The 18,087-nt window shown below is 41.1% G+C and overlaps 1 protein-coding gene across 2 annotated transcripts in view; it reads right to left on the bottom strand.

Annotated features, from left to right (window-relative positions):
- The window catches only part of mtmr8 (myotubularin related protein 8), a 44,461-nt gene that overhangs the window by 10,048 nt on the left and 16,326 nt on the right, over nucleotides 1–18,087 (bottom strand). Inside the window, exons 2-9 of one of the 2 annotated variants that reach the window (XM_085999028.1) lie at nucleotides 16,108–16,230; nucleotides 14,573–14,735; nucleotides 10,862–11,019; nucleotides 6,638–6,766; nucleotides 6,184–6,318; nucleotides 5,422–5,554; nucleotides 3,482–3,591; nucleotides 2,721–2,846 (exon numbers count right to left, since the gene is read on the bottom strand). In XM_085999028.1, coding sequence (XP_085855154.1) covers nucleotides 2,721–2,846; nucleotides 3,482–3,591; nucleotides 5,422–5,554; nucleotides 6,184–6,318; nucleotides 6,638–6,766; nucleotides 10,862–11,019; nucleotides 14,573–14,735; nucleotides 16,108–16,230 — 1,077 coding nt within the window. The remainder of the gene's footprint in view (nucleotides 1–2,720; nucleotides 2,847–3,481; nucleotides 3,592–5,421; nucleotides 5,555–6,183; nucleotides 6,319–6,637; nucleotides 6,767–10,861; nucleotides 11,020–14,572; nucleotides 14,736–16,107; nucleotides 16,231–18,087) is intronic. The other variant, XM_085999036.1, reaches the window with a different exon arrangement.

The raw sequence follows: 18,087 nt of genomic DNA, 5'->3' as shown, positions 1-18,087 counted from the left end.
GCAGAGCTTCCTCCTCCACAGCCACTCTGTTGCCAAAAACAACCTTCTTTCACTCCTGGAACACTGCTAGTCTACACCCCAAACATTGCCAAAACTCTCAACCACACTTTGTCATCTCAAGGATCGACTTCTCCAATACTCTGCTTGCCGTTCTCCTCAGCCTCCATATATACCAATTTATTTAGCACTCTGAAACCCGCTTCCTACCTCACACAAAGGGACAGCCTCTCATCACTCCACTCTTGCCAAGCTCCATTGGCTGCTTGTGCCAAAGCAAATTGACTTGAAGATCCTCATCTTTATTTAAAATCTCTCCATGGTTGTACTCCACGTCATCTTCTCAGCCTTACATGCACACGCCTCTTCCAGTGATCCTGAAGCCAGGTTACTGCTCATTCCCCACTCCATCCATGCCTACTTTTTCTGTTATTATGCTACCCTCCTGGAATTCTCTCAATCTCTTCACCATGCCACTTTATCCCAAAAATCCCTTCTTTTTCGCTGTGCCTTTTAGCCTCACCCCCAATTTTTTTTCAACCTTTTTTCCTGCTTGCTGGCCATCTTTCTCCACTTTAAAAAGCACTCAAACAACCATTTTTTTTTTTAAATGAAGAGCACTTTAAAAATGTAAACAGTTGTAGTTAAAGGGAAAGGAAAGTTTAGGATGCGTAGTTTTTGCTCAAAGTAATCTTCTACTGGTCAGCAATCACCTGCCCAATAGCCGATCCAGCATCTCACACCCAATCAAAACAATGGGACGACAAGTTTACATAGACATTTTCTAATTATAAATGTGGTCATTGAAACTTATAATGGAAAAAAAGTGACATGAAGTACACAGATACAAGATTTAAAAGAATTTACATATACACAAGATAAATTCCTATGTCAACATTTATAATGCAAATTGTTAATGTAACTTGTTACAGGAAACTTTGTGGTATCTGGCACCGACGGGACCGAGCTGTTGCCGTCCCATCAAAACTGCCGGACAAACCAGCGCTAATGTTGAAACATACGGAGATTTTGAGCTCCGTATCTTGGCAACAAACCCTGTTACAGCTTCTAAACAGTCGGCCGTACCTTGCAAGCGTCTCTGTAGCTTAGCAAAAGCTTCAGCGAGACCTTGCAGAGCCTGACTGGTGAAAAAAAAGCAACGAAAAGAAAAAAAACCTAACGAAACGGCTCCTGATTTTTGCCGGTGGCTCGAGCATTCCGGACAGTTAATCTCCGGATAAACCAAAGTTTCCTGTATGCTGTAATTACATCCTTCCACCAGTGGTAGTGCTGCAGGGCACCCACTTGGGGTGGGGAGTGGGTGGTGGAGGGTGGTTAGCAATGTTCCCTGTAGGCTGCGCAGCGCTCCATGGGTCTCACGCAGATGACATTTCAACAGGCCATGTGGCCCCAAGTTGTTTTTTTTTTAAAAACAGGGAACATTGGTGGGTAGTGGTATCATTACAGGATGACAAGTTCACAGCTTGGGGCAAAACTATCCACACTAAGCCTAGGCTTTTGAGACAGAGGCCAACGCCTTAGAGTAAAAAAAAACTTCAATTAAAACAAGAGACAATTCAGTGCATAAATTTAAATCATGTTATTGTGCATTATGTAATTTTTGATGCAAGGACAGCAAGTTTAACATATCCGCCACTTCCTCATGCAAAGACTATATAAACAAAAAGGCTGCCAGGATGCAGCTGCATGTGTTTTTTTTTAAACTGTAAACAATTCCACCAACAATGCCTGATTAAGGAAGTGGTTTTCAAGCTTCTCAGTGAGACCACCTGCAAATACTGACATAACTTGGGGATCTCCTCTTCTAACACATCAAAAGCAGTGGTCGGGATTTTGCGGTAAAAGTAATGGTGAGGCTATCAGCGCTCACCGTTATTAAAGAGGAAATCGGACAGCAACTTCTGGCAACAGACATGTGCAGTTAAACGTGGAAATCAGAAAATTGCTGTCTGAGTGGCCTGCTCCTCCAGAAGCTTCGCTACACTGGTATCTTGCTGAGAGACTTGGCATTGAAACACAGAACGACATGAAGTTGCGATACTTGCGTCATAGATAACCACTAAACATGCCAGAAAAGTTTAGGACTTGTCCACGCAAGTGCAAGTGAATTTTTAATGACACAAGTCTTAATTACTGCGAAACAACCCCTCTAGCACTGAAAATTAACTTTTACAAGTATGGAGTCTCATGCCTTCAGATTTTAATTATTGTTGGAGATTTAAAAAAAATTAAAATAAAACTTGTTTTTGTTTTTACTTTGTCTCTCTCTGTTGTCAGTTCTCCATGCCTTATTCATGTTTCATGTGTGAACCGAGAGTTTTGGCAGGTTATTCGACAAAGAAAGCATCACAGGTGCCCAATCTTGTTCTCACTGTGTCTACACATGCACATTTTCCTGCAGAAGTCACCGACTAGCAATCAGGAGGAGGAATGCGGTCTAGCTCCCACCCCCCCCAATACGCCAGTTAAGATTAGCCAACACAGGACAGATTAATAATTCAATCGGGCATCTTCTGGTCTGCATGGCGTGGTACTACACAGAGCAATAAGTACTGGGCCTCCAAACTAATTTTTGTTTAATAGTACGATATGTTTTGATCAGTTAGGAAACAGAACATAGGCTGTACATTACTTAACTACGTTAACTTAGTTTTAAGTAGCCAAAACCCCAGGAAACTTGAGTGCACCATGTACATTCTCACCATAAATCCCTTTATTGTCCGGTAGTAGGAATCCAGGAGAAGGCCAGACAATGAGCAAACTTGAACAGTACGATCCCACCCATCAGAACAGTGGACCAACACACTGGCATTTTCTTCAGCCACTGCCTAGCATTAACAGTGTACAGAAAAACAAAGTAGTTTTAAACAGATAAATTCCTTTTATAAATATCATTTTAATAGAAACACCCATAATTCAAGAGTAGTAAGTGAAAGAGTTTTCCTACATAACAAATGACTGCACTTCAAAAGTAATGCATTGTTTTATGACGTTCTGAAAACTTTATTGCTTATACAAATGCAATTCTTTCTTTCTAATGTACTAATATTCTATTAAAGCAGCAGAATAACCCTGTGGTGGGGGGAAGAGAAAGTGCACAGAAAGCACTACTGCCAGGGTTAAGTAATTCAGTCAATACAACTCGAAAAAAACTTGTTCATGTGTTAATGCAATGAGTAGCGGAAGCATTTAGGGGAAGTGCTTCAAAAAAGAGTTGGACACCAAACTCCAGTTGGATGAAGAGGCCAGGGAGGTCTGCGAAGGTGTAGCTAAAGAAGTATGCTCTACGGCAGCTTTTGAAAATGTGGAAGACTGTGACAAGGCGGAGGGGTTTAGAAGAGAACTACAGAGCTCAGGGTCATGACAATTGAAGGCTCTGCCAATGACATACTACAGTAAGGATTCAACACCTGCTAGAAAGGGGAAAAATACTGACAAGAAGAAAAAAAACTCAAGCCATTACCTTTGCTAGAAAGACACCAGCATCCATGACCGCTTTAATGTGACGCAGCCACCCAGAATTTTCCAAGCCCGTGAGAAAGTCACTCATTGATGGGGTTTTTAGTTCACATACTAAAAAAATAAAAATAAAAAATCTCAATTTATATTGCAACGTTATATTTTCCTCTGCCCATGAAACAAATGAAGATTAAAAAGTACAGGTTACGTAAGCTGTTTGAGGTCCCCAAACTTAAAGATTTGTCATTAGATTGTTGTATTTATTGATTTAGGAGCATGCTATTTTGGTTCCTTTATAATATTTTCTGCAATTATAGCACTGTTTTCCTTATGGGTAGCTAACACAATCCTTCAAAATTATCAGAGGATTCAAGGGCATGTCAATATTTGCAGAGGATCCCTCATGCAGAAAGCTTTCAAAATGGTGAGCTGCTTCTACACAAATTTTAGACATTTTCTAAAGTGTGATCTTCAAAGAAATGTGCTGAACTGACAGATGCCAGTTATAAATTATGAAGTAACTTTCTCAGTAAATATTTTTTGAAAATGTACTACTGAGCAGAAATGGTGGGGGGGGGGGGGGGGGGTGGTGGAAGAAAAAGAGAAAATAAATAATCTGGGTTCCTCCTCCTGATCACAAACTAACAATGCCAAATGGAATATACTACAGTGCATCAGGTGGAGGAAGACAGGATCAGTTTTGTCTGGGAGTTTCTTCACAGTTGAATGTCCTGTCAGCACCAAGGTGCACCCATGGAATAGCACTTCAGCACGAATCAACGCCTTCAGGAAAGGAGGGAATAAAAGGGGAAAAAATAAGGATGACAAACAACTAAAAATGTACAGTTAATGTTTTGGAACAAACAGTTGCTTTGACATTATAGATCAGAGTGCATGTAATTTAGCAATAGAGGATAATAATCCAATAATGATGTGACATTTCTAAACTTCATTTCAAACTAAATTTCAACAATTTTCCAAAATAATTAATTTGCTCCTTAATTTGAATGAAAGTTGAGGTTTTAGTTGACTCCTCAAGCATATACCTGTTCAATTATATTTTTAAAAGCTAAGATCTCCCCCTCCATTTCTGTAAAAGGTTTGTTTTGTTGATTATAGAACAAGAGTAATTCCACTTTAATACTAAATACAGAGGTTATAACCCCTTCAGTAAATTACTGTGGAAAAAATTCTGTACTTCAATGCACTAAATTATTCTGTACTTCAATGCAATATACAAACTGCAAAAACCATGCCCCCAAACCAATCAATTTCAGTCACATATATTCAACATTAACCAGCCATTCATCATGTGTTCCGATAAACCTGGAACGGACAGTTTTAAAATTAATTTTATATGCAACATTAAAACCTTTTTAAATGAACAGGATAAAACTTGCAGCTGCCCTGATGGCCTAGAGAGTAAAGCCACCAGCTAGTATATTACAAAGCCATACAGATCAAAAGGTCCCAAGGTTTGTGCTGAGTTCACTGACCTTGGCCAGAAGAGAAGCTGCACACACCATAGCTTTAGTCGTAACAGTGTAACACTAAGTCCTACAAACCAGAATGACTTCTATTTTCTGTTTGTTCAAAGAGCAATTTCTGTCTTAGCGATTTTTGAACCAACAATTCAGAAAGCAGTAATACAAAAGCAAAATACTGCGGATGCTGGAAATCTGAAATAAAAACAGAAAATGCTGGAAATACTCAGCAGATCAGGCAGCATCTGTGGAGAGAAAAACAGAGTTAAGGTTTCAGGTCGATGACCCGTCATCAGAACTGGGCCAGTTTTGACGAAGGGTCTTCGACCTGAAACCTTAACTCTGTTTCTCTCTCCATAGATGCTGCCTGACCTGCTGAGTATTTCCAGCATTTTCTGTTTTTAAATTCAGAAAGCAGTTTGTTTTTATAAATAAACAATAGCTGGAGTAGAAACAGTACCTTCTAAAAACTTTTGCAAGCTGTTTCTCATCACATGTATGTTCTCAATACCAACGAACTGGAACCTAATGTTGGAATAATTATCTTCATTTTCATATCCCTTCCCAGCAGCTCGGTTTGCCATGGCATTCAGCTATAAAAGAAATCAATACTGTGAACATAGCCCCTGTAATTCAGGTTATTTGTTTTCAGGTGTGGATTTTTATTTTCTGCTGTTGGTGACGTAGGCATTCAATAATCGTCCTGGTACAGTCATCAACTTGTCTTGCTCCAGAGGTTAAAATAATTTTTAAATCTGAATTCAAAATTTAGGAAACCATTCTTCATTTTGTCCTATCGTCAGAAGTTATATCACACATCATTTTCAATCATCACTTAAAGGAGGTTTCTTCTAACTCTTTCAACGTTATTACAGCGGTGTAATGGCTAGTGCTGGGATCTGCAGATTTGAGCACAAGCACGCATAAGTGTAGCCCCTGAAGTATAAATCTGTACACCACAGACAAATGACATACACTTGCGACACCCTTAATTGACATGTTCCTTGATGATTGAAGGCATCACAGCCAAGTCTCATCCTGTCCTCAGCTGTCATCCACACATTGACATCCTTCAGCTTGAATCATTGGAGAGCAATCAGGTAGGAACCGCAGCTGATTTTTCTTCTCCCTAATTCAGAAACACCGAGGCAAATTGTAATGGGTTTTAACCCACTGATGTTTATAAGTAATGTCCATTGAACCATCTAGTGAATAAAAATACCTTTGGTCTCGTGTCTACCACATACATGAAAGAACTTTGTGGATTGGCCTTGCTGATGGCTTGTAGCATTTGTTCATCCTCCACACACCTGGCACTGAACCCAGACAGTGGCTGACTACACCTACAGATGGCAGCCTGTTGAAACAAACATTTAATTACATTAGGGATGGGGGTGCAAAATCACTTTATGCTGTGCCTCTTTCCCACATCTCTATTGGATTGAAATCAAATCTCTTGGGACCTACTCGCCAGTTTGGCTTAGGAAGATTCTATGCAGTGAAATTACTCATAAGCCATCAGGGTATTTAAAAAAAAAAGTCTTGTATTTTTCCCCAGAGTTGAATAATAAGAGCACTATTGGGTTATATCCTGAAGTACTACTTTAAGCTGAGTCATCTGAATAAACTGCACTGAATCATAAAAAACAAAATCACTAATTAGCAAAGACACTTACATTGTTCTCTTTGAAATAATATGAAAGAACAGGAAATCGCCCTCTACTTCTGAACTTTGAGCTGCCCACTACTGTTGGCTTGCTGGCTCCTTTTGGCACACACAGAAATGTTGAATATGTATTGCAGGTCTAGAAGGAACCAAAACAAAATTCTACAGTAGAATTTGACTAATACATATGGAGCTTTGCTTAATGATTTTTATAAAAATATCAACACTTCAATGTAGAGACTTAATATGCTGTCAAAGTACAAAGTTAAAGAAAATTTGAACGATACTTCATTTAATTTCAAATGGATGGACATTGAAATAATATTCCATCCATTTGAAATTAAAACGGGTTTTAAATGTGGAGACAGTTTAAATTTCAAAATGCAGGTAGAAATAGATTTTACTGCAGTATTCTTAGGGTAATGAGTCAAATGAAGATCAAAACTTTTGATACTCTGCTTCAGTAACATTTAAAATATCAAACATCTGCAAAAATATTTAGCTAAAGTGTGAAGCCACAGAGAAATAAATTTGTAATTTTTGGTTAGAAATGCTATTGTAAGGTTCCGATAATACTTGTCAAAATTATTTTGGGCTAAGGCCGGTTTTTAAACAAAAACCTGAGAGTTGAAACTGCACTGTACAATATTAATAATGAATCCGATGTGCCCACTATTTTAACAGTCATTGATCTGTTTATTTTAAAATAGCTTAAAGTCTCTGCAGAAATACTGTTAAGAAGATTTTCAGACAAACACTTACATAACATAAATCACCCTGGTACCTTAGCCTGAAATATTGATTCAGTTTTCAGTTAATTTTAAAGTTGCTGGGCACAGACTGAATGATTATTGGTGTACAATTATAAAAACTTCACTATACATTTTATATATTAAAAGCTATGGGTGGGGGCAGGGAGGAGTTGCAGAATTCAATCTCAAAATGCAGCAAAAACTCCCTTATTGGTTTCTATGAAAAAAATCCATTAAATGTGTCAACATACACCTGCAGTACTTTGTTACACCTGCAGGTGGTACTGTGATTGGCATTTATAATGTTGAAAGACTGGTAACATTAGCTCCAAACCTAGCATTGAAATTGTATTCTCCCCCCTAAAGTCAGCATGTGTGTCAGGAAAAAAGCTCCATTACACAATCACTGGGTGGCAGACTCAAGATTAGGATGAAACCTTAAGTGTTATGTGCACTGTATTGATTCATTACAATAAATAACTGAATGCTTTTATTAAAATTGTCTTTTTCACTGCAACATAATTTTCTAGCCAACTTTAAATGTAGCCTTGTGAAATTTCCATGCATCACAAGAGAGCTAGACCCCACCGCCCAACTGTAAACCCTTCCTCAGGCTCCCACACTGGCCACTTACATAGAGTACCCTCTGCCCTGCCAATCTCTTTCTCCCACACCTCCCCCCACCTCTCCCAATTTAGTTGTCCTCCCCAAACTCCTTTGAACTTAGAACATACGGTAGCCATTTACCCGGTATGAATGAATTTTGGTGAAGCATCTTGGTGGAGTTGAAGAAACCATCACTTTAATTGAAGCAGCTTTGTTCAGCTGTGGAAGATATCATCTGATTTCCTATATCCAAGTTTTGAACGTCATAGGGAACAATAGGCATCACTTAGGCTGGTGGCTTCACACTGGTTTGATCAAACCTCATGTTAAATTATGCTAACGACGCTGGTCCAAGCTTAGCAATTGAGTTAGCAACGTGGCACATCTTTTGCTACTTTTGTACCTGAGGAAGTTAAAAGTTCTGTAATCTTTTGTATTAACTATCCATTACTGTCTACTTTTATCAAATGTGAGAAGTCGCACAACACCAGGTTATAGTCCAACAGCTTTATTTGAAATCACAAGCTTTCAGAGCGCTGCTCCTTCGTCAGGTGAAGTCACTTCACCTGACGAAGGAGCAGCGCTCCGAAAGCTTGTGATTTCAAATAAAACTGTTGGACTATAACCTGGTGTTGTGCGACTTCTCACATTTGTCCACCCCAGTCCAACACCGGCATCTCCACATCATGGCTACTTTTATCAAACCTGATTTGTAGATTATAGTCTAAGTCACATAGATTTTGAGCACTTATTCTTCTGATATATAAAGATTAGGAGGACACCAAGAGGACTCATGTCAATTCAGTAAGCTAACTACAGTAACAAAGATTTCTGTTCAACCCCTGGACAATGCTATATTACAAGATATTGTACATACAAGATCACACTCCTGCTCAGAAGGAGTGAAGCCTCACTTAGGGAGTGATCTTTGGTGCAGAGCATGGAAGAAATGTCTGGCAAAGCCCTAAAATGCAACAAGATGCAGATATGTTTGGAATTTTAGTCCTGTTGTTCTGGGGAAAGCAATTCAATTGAAGCCCAGAATTCAGAGACAGGTTGAAGTCTTGGAACTAAAACTTAAGCATGGCATTCAAAGCCACAAAAGACAATCCAGTGAGTGCATTTAAACATGCTACAGGAAACTTTGGTTTATCCGGAGGTTGTATGGCCGGAAACCTTGATCTAACGGCAGAAATCAGCAGCCATTTTGTTAGGTTTTTTTCTTTTTTTTTCTTCTCCTAGCATTTTTTTTTAAACAGTCAGTCAGTCTCTGGAAAGCCTCTCTGAAGCTGTTGCTAAGCTACAGAGACGCTTCCAAGGTACGGGCCGACTGTTTACAAGCTGTTGCTAAGCAACAGTGTTTGTTGTCAGATACGGAGATGAAAACCTCCGTATCCTTCAACATTAGCGCTGGTCTGTCCGGAAATTTTCATAGATCGGCATCACGCCGGTCCCGGATATCGCGAAGTTTCCTGTATTGTGAAATGAGAATTTTTATTAAACTTACTTAAAACCTTACTTTGGACATTAGACATTCAGGCAAATGAAAAACACAGATTCTTCCCCTCAAAAAGCATTAAGTGATTCGATGGGCTCATCAACAAAGTGTGACAGCAAAAAATTGATGTAAGATTTTACTATTATAAAATGTTGACATAGGGTTTTCCCATTACAAATGGTTACACAAGTGACTCTAAAAGCATAACAGAGGAAGCACAAGCCATACACAAAACTCATCAAAATCAATCTCCTTCACATGTAGCAAGAGATGTGCAAACATTAGAGTCATAGAATGATACAGCACAGGAGGAGGCCATTCGGCTCATTGTGCCTGTGCCAGCTCTTTGAAACAGCTATCCAATTAGTCCCACTCCCCTGCCCTTTTCCCCATAGCCCTGCAATTTTTCCCACTTCAAGTATTTATTCAATTCCCCTTTTGAAAGTATTACTGAATCTGCTCCCAACATCCCATCAGTCAGTGCATTCCAAATTAAGTACTATACTTTGAAAACTGCCCCAACAGCAGAACTTGCAGGAATGAAATAACAAGGCGCATGTAAGGAGGGCAGTCTGATTCTCACTTAACTTTCGTCAGTGCCAGCTTGTAGCAGTAGAAAAGTGAAATTCAAGTTGATGTTTGGAAACCCACCAAAAACAGGAACTACTGTAAATAGTATATTGATTCAGCTCCTGTAAACAAGGTATAAAGCTTCAAAAGTCCAGATGCCAGGAAATACAGAACCTTAGCAAAAACAAATTTTGCAAATTAAATTCCTCAAACAAAATATAAAGTAATAGAGGACAGAGCGAGATGAAAACATCATATCTTTCAGATTTAGGTTTATCTTGTGTCTGGGCTGAAAATAACCTCATAATCAAGCGAGAATCTCAATTGTTCCCTCGCACCAGAGGTGCCGACTCTTGTTGCATTTTGGTTTTAGACAGGTAGCCTTCTGGTACCTAGAACCAAATGCAATTCTTCATGTACAAATCTAGACCCAGTGTGTTAGGAAGCTATCGCAGACGAGCCCAATCTGGCTTTCTAGCATGAGTCAATAGATAGCAAATCAGGAGTGGGAACTATAACTGACTTTTTTTTTTTTCTTCCTCTACCTAGCCTAGAGACACATCAACTATAGCACCAAAACGGTTGCTCTGGCCGAGATCAGCTAAATCATCACAGACCAGGACCCAAGCACAGATTCTAGGATCTTGTGTGTGTGTAGCTCCATACAATACTGGGCAGTGCCTTGGCCAAGCTGGACTATGGATTGTTGAGATGCTCTTAGGTAACTACTTGATAACTATGATCCCACTGAAGTGTGGGCACACATGGGTAATAAAAATCATAAAAGCAGGGAATCATTATTACGCACCTCGTAACCTTCATTTACATCAGTCTGCTCCCAGTATTCATTAGGTACACCCATACGCTGAAATTCTTCTCTTAAATCTATTGTTTTCCAACCTATTCCTCTGTCCGTTTCATTCTGCTTAGGGTTGTACGAGAAAGCATAAAGTTCCTCACACTCCACTGAAATATAATCAATTTTTTTGGAACGTTAATAAAAAGTTAAACTGTTGCTGTATAAAAGGAATGTTCTCAACAATCAGCAATAAAAAGAGTCCATATGTACACCATAATTAAAAAACGTTGAGTATCATTCTTTATCTTCCATGTTTCATCAGTCTGCCAGGTTTCCTACATGTGAGGAAACACATCACCATGTTGAGAGTCTCCAATTCAAGCTAAGAAATTTAAACCCACCTGTCGGTTTTCTATCTCTGAAATATAAAACACACATACTCTTTCCCTGTGGGAACACATCCCACTTACCCAACTACAAAGTGCTTTGGTGCAGGTTGGCAGATCCAAGGCTTGGGGACCCACAAGTGTGCACAGTGACACTGCTGAAGTTTAACCAGTTAAAAATCATACAGCTTACCATAGATTGCTGGTTAACATCCCCCTGCTTGTCACACTAGGACCAGACACCCATTTGGGCTTTAACCTGATTACCAGGAAGAGGATCCCAGCCCTCAGTGACCGGTTTATCCCTCTAGTTGTGCATGTGAGGTGTGTTAGCAAAGAGATCTGCTGACTATGTATCTTCTACCCCTTCTGGGTATTTAGTAACAGGTCAACATCTCTGCAATCAGTTCTCTTTTTGCCACAAATCTATCCAGCAGTTTTATCCTGGACCTTACACATGGGCTTCTGTTACATGCCTGGGAGTTTTGAACAATTGAATAGAACTATTTGGATACATATCTTGTATGCCACATGTTTAAACTGCATTGAGACTTTATTACCTTAGAAAAAAAGATCAACGTGCACTTCTCAATGCCATCCTGAAGGACTGTGTCCAGGATGAAACTGCCATCCACCAGAACCCCAGGCATTGATATGGTTCACAACTAGGGCAGACAGCCTTTGAATCTTCCAATCAATACCTCAGATTCCATCTTGAGACATGCACGGCCATAATACCACATTTGAAACATCCACCATCATATCCCACTGGTTAGCCAATTGTTCAAGATAGTGAGCAGAGCACTAGATCACCAGATCCGTCTGCCAACCTACATCATCCGAAAAGAGAATGTCCAAAGATTGTTACTTCGCAGAGATGGCACTGTGGCTAATTTAAAGTACTCCAATTGCTGCCTTGGTTTAGTATAACAATTGCTGCCTTCACCAAGATCAACTAACTCAGCACAGAGTGGAGATTGAATCTATGACCTTCATGACCTGTATGACTCGGTTACATCCTTTTTTAACCAAATGTTTATTCTAGAGAGCCTATCTCACTGCTACAGTATAACATATTCTTGTACTTCAGAATAATTTTAGCCTGTAGGCCAAACATCCTTCAGAAATTTCCACAAGTCTCAAAATAATAGTGTGAATTATAACATTAGAAAAGTAACTAAACACTGACAAATGTTGCCCACGGTGAAGTGTGATGATAAAGATAGCTTTATGAGAAGGCATTTCAAATGGGAGACTAGGAGAGACACCAAAATAAAGCACAAACACTTTACAACATACATCTCTAAACTTAAAGCAATTGTTGTATCCCTCCATTTTATAGTAAATACAAATCTTGCGCATCATTTTCTTTTTAAAGTCAATGGGCTAGAAATTCAGTAGGCTTTGCGCCCAGTTTTCGCCCAAAGAGGGCTTTTGCGGCACTTGCTGAGATTGCGCCGATATTCAGCGCTGCGGTAATGGCGGCGTTAGCCAGTAGCGCTGCGCCGCCACCGATGACGTCATCGGTGTGCGCAGTGCCCCGCTACCGGCCCGACCGCCATATTTAGTTGCGGCCGCCTCTTCCGCAGCGGCCGCAAACAGCGATCTGAAAACGGGGCCGTCCTGCAGCCTTAGTGGGGCGAGTTAAGGCGGAGGTGCGGCCGGCCGCTTTTTCGGCGGCCGCCTGCCCGCACCTCCTTCCCCGGCCTCCTCCACCACCCCCCCCCCCCCCCCCGCGGCATTGCCGGCTGTTTTCCGGGAGCCCGGCACTTCTCCGTGGTGCCGGGCTCATTTACCGGCACTAGCGAGCGGCGAACTCGCCGTTGCAGGCACCTCCCCCTTAAGAGAGGGAGGAAGGCCTGCAATACCGCAGCCTGCCGCTCTGCAGCGGGTGGCGCTGCGGCACCTAGCGCGCCGAAATTCAGTTTCAGCGCCCAAGCGGGGGCGGCCACACCCTTGAATAGCGGCCGGCTTCGACTTGGGGCGCTGAAACTGAATTTCCGGCGGGCGCAAGTGGCTCCGCGCACAGCGGTAACTTCTGGGCGCACGCGAGCTGGCGGGCCCAAACTGAATTTCTAGGCCAATGTTCTTAACTGCACCAAGGTCCACCAGGTTTCCTGAGCTTCTCGCGTCCATATCCTCTCCATTACTGCCTATCATTCTACCTCTGTAACCTTGCTCATTTCCATTCCTGCCTTCTGCTGCCGAAACCCTCATCCACGCCTTTGTCACCTCCAGGCTCGACTATTTCAATGCTTTCCAGGCCGACCTCCCATTCATCCAATAAACTTCAGCTCATCCAAAACTTTGCTACCCGTGTCCTATCCCGCACCAAGTTCTGCTCGCCCATCACCCCTATGCTCATTGACCTACATTCGTTCCCAGACCCCCAGTGCCTCAAATTCTCATTCTAATGTTTAAGTCCCATCAAGGCCTCACCCCTCCCCATCTCTAACCTTCTCCAGCCCTACAACCCTCCAAGAACTCTGCATTCCTCCAACTCTGGCCTCTTGTGCATCTCCCACACCCCTTCACTCCCTTCATCCCAACATTGCCTGCAGCCACCTAGGCCGTAAGCTCTGGAATTGCCTCTCCCTCTCTTTGACCAAGGTTTTAGTCACCTCCCTTAATACCTCCTCCTTTTATCGGCATCAATTTTTGCCCAATTATGTTTCTGTGAAGCTCCCTGGAACATATTTCTATGTTAAAGCTGTAATATAAATACAAGTTGGCATTTTTGTTGTTATGGTAGTCTCTTACTTTTGCTGTTTATCACCCAATGCTGGCACAGATCGGGGCCCCATCAATGTTCGTCAGCCTCAAAAGCACCAGTGTGATATATTTCTATTTTCCTTCTCTGTGGCCTCTCTGGGTGAATTTGCCAATTTAGTGTTGAACTAAAGGCAACAAAAACTGTGGAGCCAATCAATTAGGAATTGGATTGAGGCTAGCCAAACTCATTTGACATTAGATCATTATAGCCAGCACAGGAGACACTTTCATTCCATTTGCCTGGGCTGGATTTGAATTTAGGTGTCTTCTAGCCAACTAATAGCAAATTATCTTGTCATCATTGTTTCGCTGCTTGTGGATATTGCTGTACACAAAATGGCTGCCGTGCTTGCCTACATAACAGTCACTTCAAAGTAATTAATTGTTTGCACACTTTTGAGATGTTTCTGAAATATGTGACAAGATACTATATAATGCATGTCTTTTTGCAGAACATATCAACTACACCAATAGCACCATCATCAAAACCTTACATCAGTGAAATATGTCATAACAGTTGTTAAAGCTTACACTCAGCAATTTACACACTGAGGTATTGTACCTGGCTGTGACAGTCTGAGAAGTGAACTGTAAACATCATGACAATCACGTTCTCGACAAATAACGAAGTGAGCAACTCTGAAGTTCTTGCAATGAATCAGCAACGGACATCCTGCAGAAGTAAGGGGCAGCTTCTCTATTGTTGAAATATGATGGTGCAAAATCTGTGAAGTATTATTTTAAAAATTATAAATTAGTTTCATTGTCAGCCTGTGAAGCCTATATTTTCCTATACTATTTCTTCCATTTGAGAACAGCAGTTTCAACTGCAACCCTTGGCATAGAGTATTCCCAATTCTCTTTGGTTAGATAAAGTTATCAAATAAAAACTGAAAACTGATACCACTGTTGCCTAGTAGGCAAACGCACCACAGCACAAAACAGACCCCTAGAAGAGGGAGAAAACGAAAAACCACCAGGAGTCCTATTCCCAATTGCTATTAGTGACTCTTGTTTTAAATTACACATTGCAGATATTCAGTGAGCACCGGATCATATGCAGCTGTGATGCCCTCCATGCTCGAATAGCCTGAGAACACAGATAGAGAAGGGGAAAAATTGAGGAGCCCTTTGATGGCAATGATTCTACATTTAGGATGTTGGGGAATGAGGAGCCAATGTAGATCAGCAAAGATGGGGAGTGGTGGCTGAGCAGGAGTTAAAGCAAGACCATATATAGGCAGCTGAACAAGCTTCAGTTTATGGAGGGTTGTGGATGAGGCATCAGCAAGGAAGACATTGGAAAATTCAAGTCTAATGGCAACAAAAGCAGGTATGAGAGTTTCAGTGGCAGTAGGGGTGAAAACGGGTGTTGTTGTGGAGGGGGAAGTAAGAGTCATTAGGATATGAGGTTTGAAACTGAACACTAGGTCAAAAAGGGTGCCATGATTTTGCAGAAACTAGTTCACCCTGAGCAAATTTCAATTGTTCCTTTCTTCTTCCTCCTAAGCTGCAAATATATTGTCCGGCACACACTTTTTCCTCGCTACATCTTCACTCATAAATCAAGATTCATCAGTTTACTACTCTAACTCATTCTTTCCCAGGACTTCGAAACTGTTAAATGCCTGGTCTCCCTTGATCTTTCCGTCCTCCTACAATCTTCAGGCGTTTAACAACCATGTTTGGCAGCACCCGAGCACTACCTTTTTATTTTCCATCTTCTCTTTTAAACCTTGTTGGTGTCTTGTATTATTAACTTTAGCCATTCACCTTGGTTTCACAAAACATTTTAAAATTTAAAAGAAAATGATGATTTCCTAATGATATAAAAACTTTCCTTAATTTTATGAAAACTTTAGCCCTGAATTTAACATAATCCGCCAGACGGTTTTGGGTGGGAGGCCCATTTTGCACCTCGCCAGATTTTACGCTTCATTGAAGTCAATGGAGCATAATATCGGACGGGTTGCAAGACGGCATCAGGCCTGACTCTGCCACGCTCCCGCCGGGCGGGTTAAGTTAAATGGAGGGCGCCTGCTTTCAGATTGAGAAGTCAGCACAAAAGTAGTGAACAACAAACATGTAACTACATACCCATGTCTCTCTGCGAACCTCTGGTGAAGATTCAACAAAAATCAGATGGGTTGCAGTCAAGTAAAGCGTTCCCAGTGCTGGTTTCTTGGAAGTAAACCGGTCCAGCAACTTCACTTGTTCTACCTGTAAGAAATACAAAGCAAAAATTAGGAATTAGGATTGCAGTTCACAGAATCACAGAAACCCCACAGTGCAGATAGAGGCCATTTCGGCCCATCGAGCCTGCACCGACACATATCCCACCCGATCCCCGTAACCCCTACACCAACACATATCCCACCCTATCCCTGTAACCCCACGTATTTAATCCCCCTAACACTGAGGGTCAATTTATCATAGCCAATCAACCTAACCCGCACATCTTTGGACTGTGGGAGGAAACCGGAGCACCCGGAGTTCGCCTGAGGGCTCCTAGCTCACCAATACTAAAAGCATCACCATCTGTGTGGGAGCTTTGTAGTACCTTCACTTCCTCCATTGGTCTGCCTTGCAAAGTCATCACCTGGTCAGGGGAGCAGATCAGGCTGCAGCAGAAGCTTTGTCTACATGGTGATGCTTTTAGTGTTGCTGAGCTGGGAGCCCTCTTCTGCTTTTTCACTGCTGATATGTCATGTAGCAACAGTGGGGAGAAAAAAGTAACAATTTTTATTGTTGAACCATATAATAGTTGATCTCCCATGGCTCATGGGGAGTCAAGACCAGGTGTAGCCATGGCTAAAAGGAAAGAACAAACTAAACACTAACGAGACTCCATGGATGAATAAAGACATAAGGAAACAATTGAGGGTATGGAAAAAGGCATACATTAAGTACATAGACAGCAGGGGAGTGCATGATAAGAGAGAATACAAAGGGATTAGGAAGGCAAAGAGGAACTATGAAATTAAATTATCAAGGAACATAAAACAAAAATAGTAAAATATTTTACAGGCACATCAATAAAAAAAGGTTGGGATGGGAATAGGGCCATTAAGGGATGGATGGGACAATACCACAGGTAATGATAGGGAGATGGCAGAAATATTAAATCATTATTTCGCTTCGGTATTTACCAGAGAGATACATTACAACAGTGACTCCACTTCAAAAGTACTGGCTGTAAAGCTCTTCGAGACGTCCGGTGGTCGTGAAAGGCGCTATATAAATGCAAGTCTTTCATTCTCTCTAGAACAGGTGGACATGACATTGGATGATGAGATGAGTAATGAGATAAGTGCATTTAAAATTTAAAGAGGGGATATATTAAATAAACTAATCAAACTCAGAGGATAAAACCTTGGTCCGGACGGATTGCATCCACGCATTTTAAAAGAATCTAGGGAAGAGATAGCAGAGTCATTACTACACATATTTAATAATTTGTTAGAAAAAGGTGTAGTGCAAGAGTACTGGAGGATAGCTAACATAATACCTATATTTAAGAAGGGGGAGAGAACATGTCCAGGGAATTATAGACCAGTCAGCTTAACATCGGTGGTGGAAAAAAATAATTGAATCCCTATTAAAGGAGAAAATAGAAGAGCATCTAGAGACAAAAAGTATAATAATGAATAGTCAGCATGGATTTCAAAAGGGAAAAACTTGCTTGCCCAACCTTATTGAATTTTTTGAAGAGGTAACAGAGAGAGTAGACAATGGTAATGCAGTAGATGTAATTTATCTAGATTTTCAAAAAGGCCTTCGATAAGGTACCCCATAATAGACTAATGAATAAGGTCAGAGACTGCAGAGTCAAGGGACAAATAGCAGAATGGATTGCTGGCTGGCTTCAAGACAGAAAGCAGAGAGTGGGAGTAAAGGGTAGCTATTCACAGTGGCAGAAGGTGGGGAGTGGTGTTCCACAAGGATCAGTGCTGGGACCACTGCTGTTCACAATTTACATTAACAGTTTAGACTTTGGAATCAAAAACACAATTTCTAAATTTGCAGATGATACCAAATTTGGGGTGGGGGGGGGGGGGGGGGGGGGGGGAGGAGGAG

The sequence above is a fragment of the Somniosus microcephalus genome, chromosome 1 (genome assembly GCF_052327205.1).
Source record: "Somniosus microcephalus isolate GS21.2 chromosome 1, FLI_Smic_1.0, whole genome shotgun sequence".
Classification (NCBI taxonomy): Eukaryota; Metazoa; Chordata; class Chondrichthyes; order Squaliformes; family Somniosidae; genus Somniosus; species Somniosus microcephalus.
Note: the sequence above shows the minus strand (reverse complement) of the source record. Positions and strands in the feature narration are given on the sequence as shown.